The sequence below is a fragment of the Carettochelys insculpta genome, chromosome 5, assembly GCF_033958435.1.
Source record: "Carettochelys insculpta isolate YL-2023 chromosome 5, ASM3395843v1, whole genome shotgun sequence".
Classification (NCBI taxonomy): domain Eukaryota; kingdom Metazoa; phylum Chordata; order Testudines; family Carettochelyidae; genus Carettochelys; species Carettochelys insculpta.
In genome coordinates this window covers 114860736-114884253 of record NC_134141.1, presented here as the reverse complement: position 1 = coordinate 114884253, position 23518 = coordinate 114860736, and the positions used below count along the sequence as shown (strand labels likewise).

The following is a 23518-nucleotide window of genomic DNA, read 5'->3' as shown; positions in this document are numbered from 1 at the left end:
CTTTTCTCTGTCAAATGGGAGGTCTACGATTTTTGATTGCAGGTCCTTGGGGATGCCAGATGTTTGGAGCCACGATTCTCTCTGCATCACCACTGCGGTGGCTGTAGAGCGAGCTGCTGTGTCTGCCACGTCTAAGGCGATTTGGGCACCTGTACATGATGTCGCGTAGCCTTCTTGGACTATCGCCTTCAGGACCAGTTTCTTATTGTCCGGGAGGAAGTCCATGAGCGAAGTAAGTCTTGTATAGTTGTCAAAATTATGGTTTGAAAGGTGGGTGGCATAATTGGCCACATGCAGCAACTGGGTGGAAGAGGAATACACCTTCCTTCCAAATAAGTCCAGCTTTTTTGCATCTTTGTTTGACCCTGCGGATTTGTATTGTGATGTGTTTGATCTGTGCTGGGAAGACTCCACCACAAGGGAATTTGGTTGGGGGTGGTTGAACAAGAATTCCATTCCCCTGGATGGGACAAAATACTTTTTGTCTGCTCACTTGTTTGTAGGTGGAATGGAGGCTGGGGTCTGCCATATGTTAGTGGCAGCCTCCATAATGGCCTCATCTAGCAGGATGGAAATTTTAGATGATGCGGGGGGGGTCCTCAGGTTTTTGAGGAGCTTATGCTGTTTCTCCTGCACCTCCGTGATTTGTATGTCTTGGGTCTGTGCTGCCCTTTTAAAGAGCTCTTGAAATTGCTTGAGATCATCTGGGGGAAGATATATCCCCTGGAACAACTGCTTCATCTGGGGAGGACCAGGAGGCATCGGTGTGATATGCTTCCCCTTGTTCCTCGGATACCTCTTGTGTCTGCTCCCTTAGGGATTCCAGGGGGAAGTCTAAGGACTCTGGACCCATTCCCGGTGGAGAGACATGGGTTCTTTTTAGAGGGAGAGGGGAGAAATGTCTGTGCGACGAAGTGTGGAGCGGGGAATCTATCCCTTGACCTTGAGCCCCGGTGCCAGTGACGTTCACTATGATACGAATGACTGTAGTAGCAAGGGCAGGGACCCAGTGATGGAGATCTGGACCATGATTGATGCCTTTACATATAGCGCCGAGAGGAGCATGATCTCCTAAATGATGTGGACATCAGCGGGGATGCTCATGCAGCTCCTCTGAGGCAACCGGCGAGGGATGCCTGAGCCAGGGAGAAGGTGGTCGTAGAAATGGAGATGGGGGTCTCAGCAAGGCTGGTGGTGTTGCCGACTGCTCCGTGATACACATCTGAGGCAGAGAACTGGGTGAGTGCAGCACCATAAGAAGGTCTGGTGACAGACCTCGGTGCCAGGTCTTATCCCTTGCCTTGCCCAGCCCATGTGGTTGTTTGATCGGTGCCGATGCAACCGGTACCTGAGATGTCGGTGTGGGTGCCGGTGCCTTCGCTGCTGCATCCGTTGCCTCTGCCTGCGGTTCCACAAGGGTAGCAACCTCCAGCACCGTTGGAGTCTGTGCCAGAGCCTCTGGTTCCGGTGCTCTCGCTGCCGGGAGTCTCAGTGCCATGGCCTCCAGTGCCTGCAGGCTGCTCGGTGCTGACTCCTTGCCAGTCCGAGCCCCAGGCAATGTCTTATGTTCCGAGGCCTTTGCACTGCCCTGGACAGCGAGCGCTTCTCGGCCCTGTGCCTCACTCATCCTGCTTGCTGATAATACTGGCAAGGATTGAGTAGGGGATATCTTCTTTTTCTTATGCGTCAAGGTCGTCACAGAGGTTGCCTTCCTCTTATGTGGCCCTGACGGCCCTTCTCTGTGGGGCATCTCCGATGACTCAGGCTGAAGAGCCTTGTCAAATAGGATCATTTTTAGCCTCATCCCCCTGTCCTTCCTTGCTCTGGCCATCAATTTGGAGCAGTGAGGACATTTTTGTGGGACATGGGTCTCTCCCAAACAGTGAATACACTTGCTATGGCTGTCAGAGGAAGGCATAGCTTCGCGGCATGAGTCGTATTTTTTAAACCCCAGCGAAGACATTTCTCAGATACTTAACTACTTGCAACCTTAGCGGGGTACTTAACAGCTACTGATAACTAGTAAATACAGACAAAATTCAACAGTCTGTGGAGGTGGCAGGCCGTGGAGGGCAGCTGCCTCCTCTCCCTCTCTCTTCTCTCCCCCTCCTCTCTCTCTTTTTTTTCTTTTTAAACTACATACAGGAGAAACTTAGAACAGTTTATAAGCTAACGAACTTAATGAAAAACTGATAATGGAACTAATAATGTATTTATCTGTCTTAGGCGTTGGAGCTGAAGCAAATTCCACCTGCAGCCGTTGGCGGCTGAGAGGAACTGGTGTGAACCGGATCACGCATGTGATCGAAAGCGCGCAAAGGACTGGCACGCATCAGTCCATGCGCGACCCGACGAGATATGGCTTGAAAATCTCCGATATGTGGCAACAGGGCAAGCCCACACCTAAGGTGGAGCACCCATGTGGACCACTCGAAGAACCACCAGCTCATCCCTTGCTCCTGTAATGCTGACAGACCTGGGTTATCAGCAGAAGGGACTGAACCTGTGACCACAGGGGCTAAGGCCGGCTGGTTCTCAGCCAGGGCTGTAAAGCAAAGACTTCACTCTCCCTAGTACATAATCTCAGTGCCTCTAGGGTTACGCTTCCTTAGCTCATACACAGGCAGCCTGGACCGCAGTAAGGAGCAGTTCAACTACAGGCTGCGCAAGTGCAGAATGGAGCAGAATATGCATTTGTCCATTCAAAAGCCAGGTTCAGCCTACTAATGGAAGAACTGAGAACAAAACCAAGTTCTCCTAAATCTCAGACCAGTGTTCTATCCAGTAGATGACAATTCCTCAATGCTACAGTTCTAGCCCAAACTCAAGGTTACTGTCACTTCAAAGCCAGAGGAGCTATTCATAGCATAGATATTTGCCAGGATATATTGTATACTGTTTCATACACATCCTGTCCATTTTTTAAAAGTAAATCTGAGTGTCCATCTGAGCAACCTCTATACCCCATGACATGTGGGTTAAAATGGATGCCTGCTAGATGCGGGGGGAAGGAATGGAAGAGGGAGGGGGAAGAGTCCACAGGAGGCAGATGATTAAACTCAGAAACCAAGGACCTCCTCCTTTATGATCTATCACTCCTCCTGGAGTAGTCCTGCTGCCACAAAGGAAGGGAGGACTGTTTGTAAAAATAGAGCAGATCAGCGGCTGCAGTTGCTGTCTTCTATAGCAGCGTCTCTTCACACCAGAGTGCATACTCCCACAAGTTTTAAGAGAGATGAACATTTTAATCGATGCTTCTCAGAACAAAATTTGGCCATGAAACAGTAAGTCTTAACGATCTGGTGCATGTTATGAGAAAAGCCTGAGTTCTGGAGTCACAAGCCCTTCTCATGTTTACAGCCAACGCCACAATCCTGGCTGAGGCATTTGCCATACCCAGAGCTTCAAGCAACAATGTTTTGGCCACCAAATGGCCTTCTAAAGTGAACCCATTATAGTTTTCCTTGGAAGTTTCTGGAAGTTTGCCCTTGAACTCTGAATTGGCTGCCTAATTAACAAGTCATATTTATAGAGCAACACCTGCTGGTCTGCAATGCTCATGTCTAGGGAAGAGAAGGTATAAATTCCACCCCCCCGCCACCATTGCACTCTGTCCTTCAGGGATGCATTTATATCTTCCCAGCTGAGCCCTGTCATTTGCTACAGTCACCATCAGAGAGATAGGATCCAGGTAGAAGTAGAAATCCTCAAACATTTGTGTGAGAGAAAAATATTATTTATCTGAATACTTTGCAGGATGGTGCAATGAAGCATTAGTATTCCATGGCATCTTTGCAGGCTCCAAGAGGACTACTCTCCCTGGAGCTGATGGTTGGAGAACATACAGCAGTTTATGCGTATTCTCCTGCAGAAATTCCACTTGGCTACACTAGGTAGCAGCCGCAAGCTTCAGAAGGTCCATATATGCCTTGAAGTCCATGGGCATCGAGAGAGGAATATTACAGCATAGTAGAGTCACCTAGGGAGCACAAGGAGATGGTTCACTGCACCAGTGACAAAGCCTTCTCTAGTAACATAGGATGTGATCATAAGAGCCCCATAGGTCCAGGCAAACAGACTCACTGACCTCTTACACTTGAGATGACAAGGAAGTGGAAGCCACCATCATAACCAGTGATCTTGCATCTGAGTGGGATCCCAGGTACTCAGGAATGTCTCAGGGACTGGAAGGAGGCCTCAGTGCATATTATAAGGCACTGGTGGCCAACGTATGCCAGGCCATGACTCCTTATCCTGACAGCATGACAGATGCCAATCTCAGTAATGACAGTGATGCAATGATTGGTGCTTAGCTGACAAGGATGGGAAGAGCAACCTTGAAATGAATCTTGAGGAATAGCAGAAGTGCTGTGGTGTTAAGAAGGGAGCCAGCCCCAATGGGCAAACCACCATCCACAGTCATTGGAAGTCCAATAAGGAGGTAACAGTGGTGAAGAGGAATAGGGAGTCTGCATCACTGGAACCAAATAAGACATCCCCATGTTTGCCAGGAGAGATATCAGTACGGTGGCTGGTACTAAACTCAATGTTGGGATTCATGAGTGTCAAGGAGAACTTTCGTGCTGGGTCCAGCCTCAAATGCGTAGCCTGTGGCCCAGGTGATATGAGCTGCAGTGCTGATGGACTTAGCAGCTCTGCAACATTACCACAAGATATCAAGGGAACTATATCGGATGAGCCAGTAGAAGCCATAGCACCAGAGATCTCCTAAATCAGCAGAAAGTCTGTGATTGAGAGGCAAAGCAGGTCTGATGCCATCTGGCATGTGTTTGGAATGGAAATAGAACTGTGGCTGACATAACTGGTACTGAGCTCAATGGACACCACAGGGCCAGAGCCTACTCCACCCCACAGGTACAGTGTTAGTCCTCCTCAAAGAGGGGGGAGTCTCCCAAACTCCTGGAATCTTTGCTACTCATTTGGTGGGAACACACCAAAGAAGGGTGAATGACCTCTTCCTCTTGGGAGAAACACCAGATCCCAACTGTAGGGAGTCATCACCTACTGGATCTGAAGGCAACAGCTGATCAGACAAGGGCCTGTGTGCTGAAGCAGGGCTTATGGCCTGCTCCAGAAAGTTGTTTCATCCCTGGGACTCTTGCCATCTGAGTCCTGTTTGTAAATGACTTGCAGATGGAGCATGCTCTTTATTGAATCTCTTGCCAGGACACAAGCAATTCCTTGTGTGGGCAGCATTGGTGGGGGTGGCCCTCCTACATCCCGGGCAATGCTTGGAATCTTGTGAGGTCACCACACAAGGAAGCCAACTACTTCACTAAACAATTAAACTAAACCTAAGGTTCTACTATTAACATATACAATTTCTAAGAAAACAGAGTGACAATGTAAAGTCAACACACCCCACAGAGTGCCAACCCTAATTCCATGGGCAATGAAAAGGAACTGAGGGAGTGGGGAGTCAGAGGTGGTGTTCCTCTTATATGGCCAGAGGAGAGGATATGAGCACAGGCCATGAGTGCCACTCCTACATGTGCTTCTAGGCAGAGTTGTCTAGGTCTGGGCAGGCAGCCCAATTGCACTGCATTTCTGCCTTGTTTGTCCCTAACTATGCCTGAGTGAAAAAGGGCACCCCTATTTTTTTTTTTAAAACTTCCCTCTATCATAGTAACCCAAGAGGAAAAAATCCCTGGAAATCTGGAATCCAGGAAAACTGGAATGCGAACATTAGGTAATGCACTGTGGTATATCCATTTGTTTATCTTCCTGTGCCAGCACCCTAATGAGTTCTGAGCTAGTAATTGTTTTAGTAATGTAACTAGCAGAAAACTTTATTAACCAGTCAGATTTCTTAATCTCCCCCACATTTTTTAGACTATTAAATTCGGGATTCTAAGTCCAAAACAGCTCCTAATAAGAAGCTCAGATCACATGCATCTTTCTGCTGCACAAATATTTTTACTTCTTGACAAAAAAACATGTACTGAACTAATTGATCAAACCAAAGTTTGGTCAAGTCAATATATCTGCCACTTCTAAACACTAAAGAATGTTCAAATATGGAATTTAAAAAACCCAAACTCCTTAAAACACTACTACAATTCACCACTGAGGAACTGATGAGACACATGAAGGTATCTTGATAATTTCTTTTGCTTTTGACCCTGAAAGGTGCAGATATCCTTCAATGCTTCTTGATAGAAATGAGAACTTTAAGTTCCAAGCACACTGCAGATTTGGTCCTTATAAAAGAGTGATTAACTTGAAATGACTGCTATAAAGCAAAACCAAATGTGAATTCAAATTCTATACATACCGGTTACCCTAGGTATTTAACTCTACTTCTCAATCTGCACTCCATCTCTTCTTTTTGCTTTCAGTTCCAGTGGGCTATTTTACCTCTGTTCACTTAAAATATTCCGCTAAGAAAAACTAAAAACAAAACTTCTTGTTCTTACGAAAATTGCAAACGTCACAAACAAAAACCATCATGTCAAACCAGATAAAAATATACACATTTCTGAGCTTCTGTAATTTTCCTAAGCATAATACAGGAAGTTTGATTAATTTCACACTTGCTTTTAACTTGATGAGTAACTGATAACAAAGAAGAAAATATAAGCATGGCAGTACGCAGGTCAGAAGATAGCAGGATATTTAATATGAATATACATAGCCCATAAAAAATCTAGTCAAAAGTATGGATGGCTTCAGTATTTCAAACACTGGACTAACAGCACAGCTATGCAACTGTTTTATTGCACTCTACCAGTATCATACCATATATTGCATTTTCAGCACTTTCCCAATACAAAAAGAGTTAGACACAGAGAATATCCTTAGCACGTTGCAGAAAAATAGCCTCTGTGTAATTAACAATATAAACAGAGAAGAGGATCCTAGCAGTTAAGAGACAGAAAGGGTCTCCACATGTACAAAATAAGACAGTCTTCAACACATGATGCATCCAATATTAATTGACTGCTGCCCAAGACTTCATTATAAATAATGTAAGATCTATTTCCATTCCCAGCAACTGAACATAATGAAAATATTAACACAAATGTGCGAACTCTGACATCTGCAAGAATGTTGTGTAAAGTTTCTGATGTTATAATGTTATATTTTACCAAGATCCTGGGGGTATTGTATTATCAGTCTTTTATCAATAACAGTCCTCATAATTTTAAAAAATTGGCTGGCTCTGTTCAGAAAGAATTAGGAAAAAGCTTGTAGGGAAAATGAACTCCTTCTCACACTAAATGATTATATCTGGTGAGGCTTGAATTATGACTGCCTGAATTCTGTCGTATGGCTCATCCAAATAGCCTTTTTATTTTAAAACTTTATAGCCTAAAATAAAAATAAAATGTAGTTGTAAAGTATTATTTCATTTTTAGGGCTTGCCTATGGCCTTCATCAAGTGTGATTTATTATGGATACCACTGTTTCTTAATTTTCCGTCAGAGAGACATTTGTATTCTGAAGGGTTCAGAATAAAAATCTAAAAAATATAATTCTGCTTTATTCCTAACAGAGAACTTTCAGCACTTGGGGTTCACTGATGCCAAAACAGAGTTTGACCACAGTGACTATTAGATTATGTCCATCTTTCATTTTCACAGACTACCCTAAGAATATTTAATTTTTACGATGTGGGTGTGATATGACATGACACCCAGAGGCACCAGCAGCCAAAAAACAGGCCACTCAGCAATAAACAGACTATCACTGGTCACTGTGGGCAAACACCCAGGTTCCAATCCGTTCAGGTCAAGAACCTACATACTGTATTGGCAATAAGATGAGAAGAGCACCCGAAGACCTAGGGAAAAGGAAGCCCCTGCCCTGAGGCTGGGAAAATCATTGCTCCCACTAGTTTTATTTTCCCTTGGAGCACTGAGTAGATGAACTCTAAAAATAAAGTGGACACACCCCATATCACAACCTGAAATTACATGGTGGCCTCTGGAACTGGCGGAGCTTGGTCCTTCCCATCTTCTGTTGCTAAGATTCTATGAAGCCAGTGCCCCTTTTTATTAGAACAAAAGCTGACATCAACTGACTTGTTACGAGAAAGGCTAGTGAACTTGACCATTCAAAGAGACAGAAAAGGAAGTAACTGCAAAAAGTGCCCAACACCCCCTCATGAAGTAATGTCTACATTTTGTCCTCATTAAACATCAAGTCCTCTGTCTTCATGACAAGTGAAAATATACCGAGTTGCAAGTCCAATCAGCAATGTTCTGGAGAACTATCACGCACTGCTTTTTTTTCCTCATAATGGAGCAAATGACTAAAAAAGCTTCAATTTTAAAAGCAATTGTTATGGTTGCTATATAGAGAACAGAAAAACAAACAAACACTTCTTTGATAAAGATTCAGAATATTTTTCACTAATACAAAACTTAACGCAGACTTTATGAAGGGAAATAAGATTTTATTTGCTATAATTTAATTCCATTTTCACTTACAGCTATTCAGTCATAGAAAATTCAAGCCCCTTTCCCTCTGAATTTAGTTGGAAGATTAGTTTAAATATTTTTAAAAGGCTTATATTTACCTGATGATTCTCTGAGCAGCATACTGATGAAGTGAGCGGAACTGTGCTGACATATTTGCTAAGGCTGCCAGACAATTTGTATGAAGGTATTTGTCCTGGTGGAAAAGAGGGGGAAAAAAACACATCAAACTGTCCTTTTCATACACAGGGAGATCTGTCATAAGAAACCACTCAAAGGACTAACAAACTTCCGTTGCTGAACAGAGGTGGTCTTCTAATGAAGGTGGAGCAGAATTGCAGATTGTGTACTTAGAGATGCTTTAAAAATGGTCTCTCTAGAAATGAATTTGCCTAATAAGGGCGGATTTCACTGTACATTTATTTTAAAATTAGAATTGATCTATAAGGGGATCATGAACATAACTGATAAATGGTAGAGAAAATAATCTATGCTGCTTTTTAATTTTCTCTCTTTTCCTCTGCCCCAGTTTTCTCCAGCCTTACCCCATCGTTTCTGCTCTGATCGCTTTGACCTCCTTATTCATTATTTTGAAACATAAAACTTGTCCATAACTAATAATAATACAGTATTTCATAAGTTCTGCCCCAGTCTAGTAGGAATTTCTGAAGCCCATTTTAACTGCCACCTTTCCAGACAAATGTTTAAACATCAGCTCTCTCAAAGTCAAAACTGCATAGCATGGACAAAGCTGTAGACTCCACAAATCTATGGCTTATGAAATATTTATTGATCTGCTCACAGAGGAGAGGGAAGTAAACATGGATTGTGCTATTCTGCAAGGGAACAGAATAAATTTTAAGCAGCATACTGGAGAGATTAATTTACTGTAATATATATTAAAAGTGCTAGGTGTTGGTCATTGCATACTCACCTTTTGCAAAAAATTAGATTCTCCACTGCTAGGATTTCTCTCTAATCACATTTGATCAACTTTTCTACAACATGGAGCAATGTTTAATGATTTCCTTCATTAAAAAGTTGCTCGTCCCTGCTCAGGACTACTATTTATTTATGCATTTATTCTCCTTAAGAGTAACACAGATCCTCCACAATGTTACACACAAATGTATCAATTTGAAGGGAAGATTCTTGGAAAATACAAAGTGGCCTTTGGGTCATTCTATTACTTATTATGGCTGTGTCTGGAGAATCTGTGTACAGTAGACCTCTGAGTTATGCGAGGGATGCATTCTTTGGCAACTTCACGTAACTCAAATTTTGTGTAAGTCGGGGGGAGACAGGAACCAGTTGGCAGCCTGGCTCCTGGCTTCCTTGGACTTGTGGGACCTGGGAAACTGACCAGTGCACTAACGCTGGTCAGTTTCCTGGCTCCCACAACAGTGGGGAGCCGGGGGAGAAGCTGTGCCTCCGCGGCTGTCTGCCTGCCTGACTTGCCCCAGCTGGGAGAAGCTGTGCCATAGTGTGTGCCCCCTAGCTTGGGAGAAGGCGCAGAGGTGCGGCTGTATGCCTGCCCATCTTTCCCCAACTGGGAGAAGCTACTGTGGCATGGCTGTCTGTTCCCCAGCTCCCTCAGCTGGGGAAAGCCGGGAAGAAGCTGCACCACAACAGCTGTCTGGCCTTGCTCCCCTAATGTGGGGAAACTGCAGAGAAGCTGTGGCAGAGTAGCTTCTCCCTGGCTTCCCCCCAGCTGGGTGACGAGCTGCGCTCCTGCCAGCCCCTAGGAACCCCGAGATTTCAACTCACATTAAAGCAAGTTAAGCGTGAGTCAAAAATCACATCTATCATGGGTTTACTGTATTATGGCAATCAATACAGTAAGCTGAAATCAGATATATATTCCAAATTCCATTTCCTGTCACCTGTGCTTGCCTTACTTTGAACAAAGTTATATAAAACTCCTGATCTCTCATGTTCAAAGCATAAAACTCATTGTGAGAAAGAAGATGCATTCAGCATTGCTGGCTGGAACTTACCCAGGACCCAAAGGAAAAAAAAAAAAAAAAAAAAGAAAAGAGAAGGTGATTGTAGTGGTGGAGAGAAGGAACGGGGGATGTTTCTGCTTCCCACTCTGGGGATGTTTCTGCTTCCCACTCCATATTCTAGTAAAGCCTCTAACTTAAACCAGAGGGCAGACCTGACGAATATTTGGAATTTAATGCCAAAATTACAGCCTATTTACAAGAAACCATTTACTGGTTAAGTAGCTCACAAACCCTTACTTCTGTTCATAAAATCTTACTTGACAAAGTACTGTTTACATTTAATCCAGTAGAAACTCTGCACAGAGCTATCAGCTTCCTTTTCTTCTAGCTTGTTATGTCTGTTATCTCATGAAATAGAAATTACAGTCAATGTTTGCTTTAAGTTGTTAATTGGGTGTTAATTTTATTCCTATATGTTATCTCAACCATTTATTTGCTGTGACTACATATATGGTGATTTTGGGTTTAAATTCTTTGACTTAGAACAATTAACTCCATATTTTAGTTGATTTTATTTAAAAATTTTCCAAACATTTTCAGTAATGAAAGAAATGTGCAGAAGTCTCTAATATAGTTTTCATGTCTTCTGTACATATGAGAGAAATATACGTGAAGAACCCTTATTTTGAGGATCCAAAAATCCACCCAATGGATTTAGGGAAATCAAAAATGAATGAGTGATGGGGAGTATTTTTGAAACACCTATGCTTTGCCACAGTTCTCTTAATTTTACTTATAAGAAAACTTATTTTTCCACTGGAAAAAAAGGTAATTTTCTCGCATCCTAATAAATGTAATTGTTTATAAAACTTTGCTGTCAAATAGCAAGGAATCTAAATTTAACATGGATAACGTAACATAGGTGAAAAATCCCACACATTATTTAATTATATGGCATGACAATATTTTTCTTCCTCTGATAGGAAATTGTTACTTTTTTCCAGGAACTATGCAGATCTTGCTGTGCCTGAACTTTGTGGGTTAGTAATCAATGTAGCTGAGCTGACTGGTGTGATGGTGGCTTTAGAAAATCAGAAGCACTTCACAGTGTATCTGAGTGCTGACCTTTTTTTCTGCCTCCCTCACTGCATTTGTATGCTCCTTTCCTCTGAAAAGTTTTGCTTATTTTATTTGTTAACACCACTGTTTGGAACAGAACTCCAGCTGATGGAAGACTGAAGATACAGACTACACAAGTAAGCTCTACATGTAACACTTACCCTTGTCCTTGTCATGTTGTACTGAATAGTTCGTATCACAACCAGTATCAGGAGACTCCCCAGAGAAATCTCTGTTAGAACACGCTCTGAATACCAGGTGATGTTTTTCAATATCTGCAATGAGAAAAAAACAGCTTTGAACACCATGTTTCTATTGTGAATCAGATGACATAAAATCATGCAGTTCTCTAGGCTCTTGCTTCCTTCAAGACAAGTTTAGGAGGAGGAAGATACAGAGATCAGTGTTGAAAACTGTTTGGACAGTTGACCCTAGAGCTTCTGTTCTTCCCTCAGAACGTGTGTAAATAGGGTTAGTATTAACAGGAGGAGCGATACAGTCAGCAGAGCCAGAAAGAAATAGCTTAATGTAATATGTCAGTGACAAAGGGCTGGGAAGGCAAAGAAAGGGTGGAGAGAGAGAAGCAATGATTAGTACTAGAGTGCAGTTCACCATTCTTTGCTATGACATTCTTCTAAAATATTTGACAACAAAAATGAAACGCTGTCACTTGATTTCAAGTGAACTAGCCAATGCCAAGTCGGTTTCTCACTATTATTAACCATTCCTTCAGTGAGACTTTGGGAAGTGTCACTTCTGCTCTTTTACCAGAAATATCATATCCTTGATTTTGTCCAGCCCATCCAAAAGTCCATACTAGTAAGAAAGATACTTGAGCCATTTAAAGGTCTGTTTCACAAATCTAAAAACTTTTAGCCAAATCAATGGGTGGAAAGAATTTCATCAGAATAATATGTATGACAGTTGGGAATTGTTTAACAGCACTTTACTAGATGCCTGCTGGTCTGGCTCTTGTCCCCTATATATTCAATTCAGGCAGTCTTCCTCTGTGTGATGGTTGGGCATTAGCAGACTGTCACTGACAGCACCGGAGAGTCAAGTTGTCTGCTCTCAGTTCTCTTATCCATCCTCCCACCCCACAACAACTAGGGCAGGAATTACAAGGGACGGTCACCTTTGCCCCTGCAGCACTGGTCTGGTGCATGCTCAGTTGTTTTATGGGAATGGCACAGGAACAGTTGAGTCAGGATTAGGAGTGACGAGAGACTGAAGCATGCTCAGTCCCTTTGTGGGGATGGCACATGTACAGTCTAGTCAATAATAGGACTTGGAGCATGCCCAATGAGCACTCTGATGTCTCTGAGCATGTGCAAATGGAGATTTTTTCCCAAGGTTTATAACTTAGCCACATACAGGCAAATTTCCACATAATCAGACTGATAGGATGTCATTCATACACTGGCACAAAAAAAGTTGTCAGAAGCTAGAGAAAACAAAAATAAGCAGTCATGTGGCACTTTAAAGCTAGAGAGTTAAGGTACTGGCCACATCAGGAGGACATCCAAACCCCAGTTACTGAACTAGTGATATTAATTTCTCAGGTACAATGCAGGTAGAGTAAGATAATAAACCAAATCAGTTTTGATGGCTATGAAGACCGATTATACTGTAAATGAGCCTAGTAGAAGAAAAAGTAGCCTGGGTACCACTAAACCAATATGTTAGTACAGCTGACTGTAAGTCTGAGTGCTACACTTGCACACAGATCTCACTGAAACACATCAAAATAACAGCATGCATTCCAGACTACAGTAATATGATTTTATTCCTCAAGAAAAAAATGTTTGATGCATGTTAGCCAAAAGAACAAACCTCTCACTCCTGTATGTCATGCCTAAAAGTCTTTCATTTCTTATTTCACTTACACCAATTATGCCTTCAAGATACAGTATGTTCCCAAAAATGAAAACTTTAAAGCTGGCTTCTGAACAGTAATATACAGAAAGTGTATGACAAAATATGTCACCCATTGCCAAAAATGCACAAAGTTCAGCAGTGTCAAATGTCTCTTCCCTTATATTTAAATTTTAAGACTTGCATAATTACTTATATAATTAGCTATAATCAGCTTATCTTATATACTAAACTCTTTCATATACAGCAGTCTATCATCCAGAATTCTCAAATAACCAACATTTTAACCATAAGTACATTTTAGCTATGTTTTCCGTAAGCACAGTATAGTGAACGTAAATGCAAATAAATACAGCAAATACAGTATAAGTTTACAGTGTACAATAGTCCTGTTGGTAAATGAAGTATTCTGCATACACTTTTGTTTCTTAATATCTAATCTTGTTTTTCTTTAGTGTTATGCATTGCTAGGTATAACTCTCTGTTAACCAAAATATTTGAATATCTGACAACCTCCCAGTACTGGGGCTGCCAGATATGAAAGAGTTTACTGTATTTAAATTGTAAACAAATCGGTTAAGACTTTTTGTTCTATCTTCGTGCAGTACCTAGAACAATTGATTCTTGGCCCATGTCTATGGCTCTGAGGAGAAACGGTAGTACAAATAAATAATGATAACAAAAGGAAAAAGCAGTTTCATAAGGGGCCTGGTAACCAAATTTTGTTTCTCAACTCTGCCACAGACTCATTTTGTCATCATGTAAATAACCTGTGGCTGAGCTTCAGCAATGCTAAGTATCTACAATTCCAGCTAAAGTTAAAGGGAAATATGAATATTCAATTCCCCAGGAAAACAGGGAACCTGTCTCCCATAAGCAGTATTTTTAAAACCAATGGGGAAAATGAAACTTCTCTGTCTTTGTAAACTGCTTGGAAATGCATGACAAAATATATGTTATTTTCATACACAGAAAAAGCTTAATTGCATATCTGTTCAGGTTCAGTGTAGCTCCATTAGAAAAAAAATAAAAATAAAACCTGAAGCTTTGCACACAATACCCAGAGAAATGTGCAAATTTTGACTGAGTTTTGCTCTGAATTCTGCACTAATTTAAACCCCAAACTCAAAGTGAACCAAAGGTGGTAGACCAAAGAACAAAATTTTGAAAAAGTGGTTACATGTAACTCTGAGAACTGATATCTCTGTATTTCCCACAGTTCTGATTATAAGGCACTATTTTCAGAATCCAAGGATGACTGACAGTGTTAAAATTTTAAATGGCTACATACACAATCTATTTCTAATTATTATTACTACTAGATAATCAGAGCAGGGATTCCCAGACTGTTTCATGCCATGACCCTCTTTGAGTTCACCTCTGTTAATGTGAATTCCAGAGGTGGGCAAAATTTGCAGAGTGAGCCTGCTCTGCACTCACCCTGTGGGAGAAGTTTCTGCTCCCCAGGGCTGGCTGGGCTTGGCTCTGTGTGCACGCGTGTGTTGTGTTGTGTTGTGTTGTGACCTAGCCCTGGCATGAGCTATAGGAGTTGTGTCATAGTACCACCACTCAAGTTTGGTCAAGCTCCTGACAGAGAAAGGAACATCTGAGTCAAATTTCAGAGAATGGCATTACAAACCCACGCACAAGGGTTCAGGTCACAATCCCCAGAGCAGGAAGGCCAAGCCCAGCCAGCCCAGGGGGACAGAAGTCCTCCATATTCTGGCTTTCTTGTGGTTTTCTCCCACTCCTGCCTGCCCACAACATTCCCCTGCTCCGCAGCCTCACAACTCCCGAGATCACAACCCACAGTTTTAATTTAGCAAGCTACAAGGTGTTCACTGGTATTCGTACAGGGCTACAAAGTGCTACAGAATCATTTGTTAATTGGAAATACAAATTCATTGAGGAGGCAATATAAAACACTCAGTGGCTATTTGGAAATAAAGCATTTAAAAATAAACACATAGCTGCCTGCGGAAGGAAAAAAAAAGGTACCATGAAAGTTTTGAGACACTGCATCACATTTAAAGGGCTCAGTTAAACTATGGCTTCCTGTTGCTGATGGTTTTGGTGGGAGGAATGGAATCAACTCACCAAAGACCTGTCCTAAATGGGGAACTCCTGATTTACCAGTTTACTCCATTGTTACTCCTGAAGTAAACCACGTTCTGTGTGTAACCCAGAGGCACTGAGATCGTTGACCAGGGAGAGTGAAGTCTTCACATGTGCGAACCGAGGGTAAGCCTACATGGAGACAGTGGCAGGAGCAGGATCTATGTTTTTGATCACCTCTTCCCAGCAGCTATTTATTTTACATAAAAGCAGTTAGAAGAATTTCTGTGATTTTCTGGGCTCTTTACCACTCTTTAGAATCAGAGACTTATAAAACTCTGCTCACTAAAATTAATCTTAAAAAATCAATAAATAGATAAATGTGGGTGTAATACCACAAAGGAAAATATGCCCATAAATGGATCACACAGTAATGACTGTTATAAAAACACTACAGGATTGCATCAGCACAGAGAAAAACAGGTCGACGCAAAATACATTAAATTATTCTCTTATTTTCTCAGACTTCAGCCAAGTGATGGAAGAAGCTTCCTGCTAAAATTGCTAAAATTAAGTAAACACTTACAGTGAATAAGAGCGTCATTCAGGTTGTGGGGCTGACAGGCATTCAAATTTTACAGATAGATTTAGTTAGTTCCTTCTCGCCATTAATAAGTTTTTTCTCTCTTTCCCATAAGAGCCTCTCAGCATTTGGGGATTTATGTTTGAGATGTAAGATGCTCAAGGAAACTCATTCAATAATTAACACTGTGCAAAACTATTGTTTTTGGAGGCTAGTCCCACACCTTGCACACTGTGAGATTATGCATCTAAAATCAGTGAAAAGGATGTAAACTGGTGTCAGGTGCACTTATTCAGTTTTGCACCTAATTTCCAGAGAAAAATATAAGTATGGCTGTATCTGTCCTATCTTCTTCTGGCAGCCATGCACAGGTGAGTGTGTCCTTACTGAACTGGCATCAAGAAGATCCTTTCACAAACTACCCATCATAACAGGGTTGGGCTTAACATGCAATATTCAGATCCCGATTTGAAACCCTCCTCTTTCCCTCTTCCAAAAAGTTCAGGGTTATTCAGAATTAGGAAGGACATAGAGGAATCAGAAAATACTGTTTGTTCAGGGTTATGGTTAAAATAAAATAACCAAAAGGTTAAAATAAAATGACCAGAAGCATGTCATGGCTGCTAAAGTGGTGTTGTAGTCTAATGCTTGCGTAGACATGGACCTTGCCTGCACAACCATGACTCAATTCCCTGGGCGACAGCAGGGGATACCCAATCTCTTCTCTTTGTTGTACCTGTCCATCTCTGTGACAAAGATTGCAAGCAGTACTACTGGAGTTGTCAGGGTACATTTCATTTGATTTTAAGCCTCATGCATAGAAGAGAGACCTCTCATGGGGTGTGGAAGAAGGGGTAGAAAAGAGAACCACAGAGGAGACTGGAAAAGGTTTAATGACCCCAGATCTAACTTCTAAGTCAATGACAATGTATTCCATCATCTGTCGATAAAAGCAGCATGCCACTCCACGAACATCATCCACTTTTGGTCCTCTTCCCCAGTGCAGCTGAGAGGCTGGTCACAGAAGCAGTTCACATGTACAGGACTACAGACCCAGGATTTTGTCTCACATCCTCATTGTACTCATTTAAAGGCAAAAATACATATGTTCTGGCCACCTGGAGCCACCAAAGGACAGCCCATCAATCATCCTCCACTGAGGAGGGAAACAGAGGCAAGTGATAGTGACCATACCGTATTCTCAGCAGTTCAATAAACTCAGTTCATGAGCAAAAAACTTAAATGTTAATGAGATACCAAATCTGAAGGCTCTGCATCCAAATATATACACCCATGGTGTGTGTGGAGGAAGGAAAAATCTCCAGAGAAACATTGGCTCCAGCAGTTTGCATATTTGCCATAGGTTTTCATCCCAAAGTTGCTTATTAGTCCCAAAAAACTTCACATAAACACAAAGTCTTCCTGTTTCATACATACATATCTACATAATCTCCTATGAGGCTACAGAAGTTTGTGACCAAAATTCTCTCAGGTTTTTTTAATAAGCTTCTGTCCCTTTGACATCCTGGGGAAAATATATTCCTGCTAAAACAGGAAAAACTTACGTGTGAGGAAGATTTTATTTTGCTTCCTGAGCACTTGCTTTTAGCTTTTCACAACTCATTTATATATCAATGCATAACTCAATTCCAAGAGAGACTTTGCAAGTCTGTGGCAAAATTCAGATAAAATCAGAGTGAACTTCTACATTGTGATACTTGTGCAACCTAGGAAGTTAGAACAGTCATCCCAGTCACCCACCACCACAGTCAAGGCCAATCAAATCTAGTTGGAATTTGGACCACATTATATAACTAATAAAAACCAGATACTTATCTGGCCAGAAGACAGACCAGAGATGCCAACTAAGGAAGCTGCATCCAGTCTGGGAAATAAAATCTCTCATTAAAGTCTCTGCATTGGAAATATAAGCTTCTTAAGAAAGGTTGCTGTGAAAGCATAAGACAAGTTTGCCTATCATTCTATTTCTTTTCCTTTCTTGGCAAACAGCATCACTGAGGCAGCCTGCCTGCCTACTTCTACGCTCAGCTGGAAAGAGGAAACACTGGAGAAGAACAAAGTTATCCTAGTGGCAGGAAAAGCATTTGTGTACACACAGTAAACAACGATTCTGAAAAGGAAGTTTGTAATCCTAGTTTAATGAGTCCTATAGGAAATCAGTATATATCCTGAAATCTTGAAGAACACGTTTAATCTGTAAACCAGCTCTGCTCTAGAGACAATTATTATCCCAGTGGAGTAGGCAGTAAACCATGCAAACTCATTTCTACTCAGATAAACATTACATGTTTTTTTATTTTCTATAACAGTAACTCACCACTTCATGAATGGATCGATTGAATCCATCATCCTCTGTAAGGATTAACAAAATTATAAGGGCCATGTAAACATGGTGTGAATTTCTTTCTTCAACATGATAGAGAATCTCAAGAATTGGCAAAACCTTAAGGGAAAAAATACAAATGCATTAGTTTAGCCTTTCAAACATCACAAATACAGACTGTTTTAAACATTCCTTGTGTCACCCAATCCTTTCAAATCATCACAGAATTTTCTGCCCCCAAAAGCCACCTCCAACTACAGACGCAAAATGTTCAAACACCTTCCATCTGCTTCTTCTTGCTCTCCATAGAGTCATAGACAATCTAAACATATTTTTTTCTTGAGGTGGAGACATGGAATTTTAATGCCTAACAAATGGAATTCCTAGCCAGACCAGTTACTATAAGGCTCCAAAAATTCCATCTCCCATTGCCAGAAAAAATGTTTGGACCAAATGTATATCAGTTTGAGGAAAACTCAGTTGAAACAAGACTTGCCTGGCTATAATTCATGAGGCTCAACCATCTTCCTCATCACATTTTACAATGGTTTGGTCAATAGAGAACCATGGTTTGAAATGATTACGTTCTATTCATCATAGTTTAACATGTCTGAACTGTGCAATTCAGAATCTTTAAAATCACAGAGGGCCAAAACTGGCACTTTAATCTAAACCTTTTTGAATATCAAGGAATGGAGATGATTAAATTAGAATAACCAGACCTGAGAACCATTCTGGGTTGGATTCAAAACCTGTAAAGGCCTGTTTTTTCCAATTCTAATTCATATGCTGCCAGTGTTTCAGTGTTCCCATTTTTATGAGAGTTCAGCCCAAGGTCTTGCAACATTTCCACTAAGATGGCCAGCTTGAGTCAAAGACGAGCTGACAAGATTTCATTGCCACACAATTAGTACCTGAACCCTAGCCTTGATTCGTCCCCAGTCTCCATCCTAAACTTAATTCAGATGCAATTATCTCTTAACCATCTCTTTGAATATTAGATTTACATTAGCACAGCATAATTTTCCTCTCCCGTGACTCAGGAAAAAGCCTAAATCACAAAATAATATATTAAAAAAAGGGCTACAGAAGATTTTTATTTCCAAGAGTTGGGAAAAGTTCTGTATCTCATTCAGATTACAGATGCTTAAAGACTTAGCTCGCTGCTTTAAAAAACAAACTGAATGTAGCAGGATGAATCATGTGAAATGTTTTCTGGTGACCAGCCAGTATTCTGAATGCATCATATGTCTCTAAAATTACCAGAAATGTTCTGTTATAATCACCAAGTTCCAAAACAGTTTGTTTTGGCTAGATGCATTAAAGACATTTTTTTAGTGTCTTATAAAACCAGTGGGTTTGTCTTTATGTGCTTCTAGGCACATACCTTTTCTGGGGCAAGTTAACCAGGATCAGGATAACACAGGAAAGAATTAGTTGTTTTTTTTTTTAACTTTTTTTTTCCCGTCATCATAACCAAATATCTTTCTCTATCAATTCAACAGTTAAGGATTGCAAACTTTCTTGCTGTTAAAAAGTTAATTCTTCTACATCCTGCAATTGAATTTTGCTCCCTACATGATCACTGAGAGAACTCTTTTATAATATTTGTATTACAGATAGCACAGTAGCAATGCTAAAAATAAATTTATTTTTCCCCATCCTTCAGTGGAAAAAATGGATGTTCCCCATGTCTCTGAGCAAACAGTCTCTCATTTCCATCTATTCCCATATAGCATGAGCATCATGGCGTCCATTTCAGCCATAACAACTCTCATCAGCATCAGATGCAACTACAGTTCCTTGACAAGAAACTCAGTATTTCTGTTAAAGAACGAGATATTAATCTCCCAGCTCCAGTCACAATCAATATGAACTCTCTTTCTGTTGCATTCAATAATACTTCTTGGAATTCCCTGCAATGCCTGCCTTGAAGCTAAGAGAACAAGTTTAGAGGATTCAGTTCTCCTGGATGGCAGTACAGAATACTTAAAACTATCAGAGTAGGGATGCTTTAGTTGGAAGCACAAGAACAGCAATAACAACTAATGACATTTGTTTTTATCACTTGAAGCCTGGAACTCTTTAGTATTATTGTTTCACACTGGCTTGTTCCTTTTTCCCAAAAAGTTTTTCAGTTGAAAAAAGGAAATTCAAAACCACCTCACACAAAGCCTACTGCATGAACTCATAGTTCCACTTGCTCCCAGTTAAAATACAAAAGAACCTTGGAGTTACAAAAAGCTCAGGAACAGAGGTGGTTCGCAATTCTGAACCAAACATTAGGTTTTCGTCTTGGTTGTCTGATCAAATACTTCCAGTTCCAAATGAGGTGCGTGGCTAACAGGTCAGCTCATAACTCTGGAGTTCATAAATTTTAGGTTCTACTGTATGTATAATGCACAGGGTTTTATACCACATTCCTTCAAAACCCAAACCTGTCCTAGTTGAAGTACTATTATAGACTCCAATAGATAAGAATTTTCTTTGCACAACATAAAGCAATATAAAACTACTGCAGAGGTTCATTTAAAATTTGGCTTTGCAATGAAAACAACAAAGAACTTTTTAACATTTAACGAAGTATATAGTGAGACATACTATTTCTTGGATGGGTATTGAGTGAAAAAATGTGGGGACATCAGCTTTTTTATCCTATAAAATTTATTACAGCAAAAGACTGTTTATTACTAATCAGAATTTAAATATACTGCCATCTACATTATAGGGACTTATAATTTTTATTAAGCAGTCTTAGTTCTGAATAACACCGTACCCAGCACATCTGGGATTCATGTTGTTTCAGAATTGCCCAAAATTGTTATTTCTGTCTGAAAAGATGTTAATTTATAAACCATAGCTGGAGAAGTGTAGTCATGCTCGAGACGCACCAAAGGCCCTAAAGGTGAATGGATAACTGAACTAAAAAGCCCCCCTACTGACAGAGTAAAATACCACACATCATCTCAATCTGCAGTAATTTGGAGATGCAGTAAACTCTCTTTTAACCACCATTCAAATAACTGGACTTCTCTATTAATCGGCATTCCATTGCGGCCAGTGGCTCCTCCACTCTCCTGCCCAGAGCGGCTCCTTGAGCAGCCATGAGCCGAGCCACCCAGAGGCTGTGTCTACACTAGCTCCCAACTTCGAAGGGAGCATGGTAAATAGGCTGTCAGGAGATTACTAATGAAGTGCTGCAGTGCTAACCCGCAGGTATTTCAAAGTGCCGGACCACTTCAAAGTCCCTTTACTCCTCAAGAGTACCGTGGGTTAGCTGCAGCTACATGCAAGCCAAAGTTTACCACTTCGAAGTTGCCGCGGGGGAGTATTAGCTTAATGAAGTGTTACATACGCACCACAGCACTTCATTAGTAATCTTCTGACTGCCTATGTACCATGCTCCTTTTGAAGTTGGGAGCTAGTGTAGACACAGCCAGAGTGTATTAGAACCGCTGGCATATTTGAATTTCTAGCAACCTCCCAGTCCTGGGGTTACCGGGCATCAAAGAGCATGTCAGACTCCCTAATTCTACCCTCCATTCATAACAGACTTTAAAAATCAGATTTCATCATCACTGACCCTGTCATCTTCTCTCTGAAGCCTTCCACTTCATTGGAAACTTAACTTCCTTGTCCTGTCTTCAAGGCCTCTCATATCCATGCCCGCTCCTCTTTTATATACCCTTATCTCAGCATTTTGCCAAGCCTCCTCTGTTCTGTGAATTAGGCCAGATTTAACACCCATTTGTGTTTCCCACACAACTGTTATTGTGTCTGTCTCTTTCATGTGGTTCTTTGCATATTAATCTGAAATGATTCATAAGCAGACCCATCTGAACCTTGATATTTCTGTTTCAGCACCAATTTTGATACATAGAAATTTCCTGTGAACCAGAAATTCTGAAACATGGCCTCTGCAAAGCTAAATATAGCCTCCAGGACTCTGACAGTGGCTATCTGAAATTACTATGTATCTGATCAGTATCACTGCTGTATTTATGAATTGGAAAAATTGTACCTATTTCAATCCTAGGCTTCCCAGGGTCTGCAGTTCTAGGGAAGTTTAACCTTGCAGGCTTCCTGGAGCTAGAGATCTAGGATTCTACAGTGCTGGGAATGCTGGCTCTCAAATTGCTCTGCTCTCACTATAGCAGTAAGGCAGCAGCACTGGGAGCAGCTAGCTCAGGTCTCTCAAAAATCAGAATACACAGCCTGAGGCAGTACACATGGCATTGCTACACCAGAGCTATATAACCTGAATACATAACCTAGATATCCCCAGAAATCTACCTGGAAACAGGCAGGGTTCTGGCAAAAACCTGCAGGTAATTAGATGAAAATTTTTTGAGCTCGAGATGTTTTCACAAAACATTTTGGGTTTGAGGAATCAGAATCTGATGAAGCTTTGTTCTGTTGAAAAATTCCGTAGCAGCTCCACTCTTATAGTTTCTGTCTCCAAACTCTCTTAAAGGCCCAGTTCTGCTATAATATTTATAAGAAAATAGTTACTTTTGGCTTGTTTGAGGATATTAAATGGGGATTAATGTGGTCCTATTTTCTCTCTCTCTTTTCTCCTTCATGTATTGCATACTGTGTTAATCCAGGGCAATAATTTTTGATATGGGCCACTCCAAGAATTGGGCAAATGGTCAAGGGATGCACTCTTCCATTGTGTTAATGGAGAAGGTGCAGAGTCTGGGACAGAGGCTGGGTGCATAAGGGAGCTTGGGGTAAGGGACTTGGGGGGGGCCTGGGAGGGAGTTTGGGTGAAGGAAAGCAGGGCGCTGAGGTGCATGGGTTTGGGTTGTGACCAATGGCAGGAGCGGGGTGGTAGGACCTAGGGCAGGGGATTGGGGCCCAGGAGGCAGGTAGAGGGTTAGGGGTATGTGGGGTAAGGGTGGAGGAGCAGCAGAGGGTTTGGAGCATATAGGGACAGGGTAGGAGTAGAAGGCAGAGGGTTCGTGGGGGGAAGGGTCTGGGGTGCCAGAGGCAGGCTCTGGCTGGGAGACCTACCTGGGCAACTCCCAGACAGCAGCCCAGCTGACTCTTAGGCAGGCTCTCTGCCTGCCAGCCATGCTACAGGCCATGTGCTTTCTGAACAGCTACCAGCCTCAGAGGAATGGGATGGGTGCTTTGCAATTGCTTGTGCTTC

The 23518-nt window shown here is 41.5% G+C and overlaps 1 protein-coding gene and 1 long non-coding RNA gene across 5 annotated transcripts in view; one reads left to right on the top strand and one right to left on the bottom strand.

Annotated features, from left to right (window-relative positions):
• LOC142013862 (uncharacterized) overlaps positions 1–7796 on the top strand; it is a 49276-nt gene extending 41480 nt beyond the window's left edge. The window contains exons 2-4 of the long non-coding RNA XR_012645808.1: positions 43–232; positions 1051–1239; positions 2227–7796. This is a non-coding gene — a long non-coding RNA (uncharacterized LOC142013862). The remainder of the gene's footprint in view (positions 1–42; positions 233–1050; positions 1240–2226) is intronic.
• DYM (dymeclin) overlaps positions 1–23518 on the bottom strand; it is a 416064-nt gene that overhangs the window by 232946 nt on the left and 159600 nt on the right. For all 4 annotated transcript variants that reach the window (XM_074995795.1, XM_074995794.1, XM_074995797.1 and 1 more), the window contains exons 11-13: positions 18358–18483; positions 11668–11781; positions 8543–8637 (exon numbers count right to left, since the gene is read on the bottom strand). In XM_074995795.1, coding sequence (XP_074851896.1) covers positions 8543–8637; positions 11668–11781; positions 18358–18483 — 335 coding nt within the window. The remainder of the gene's footprint in view (positions 1–8542; positions 8638–11667; positions 11782–18357; positions 18484–23518) is intronic.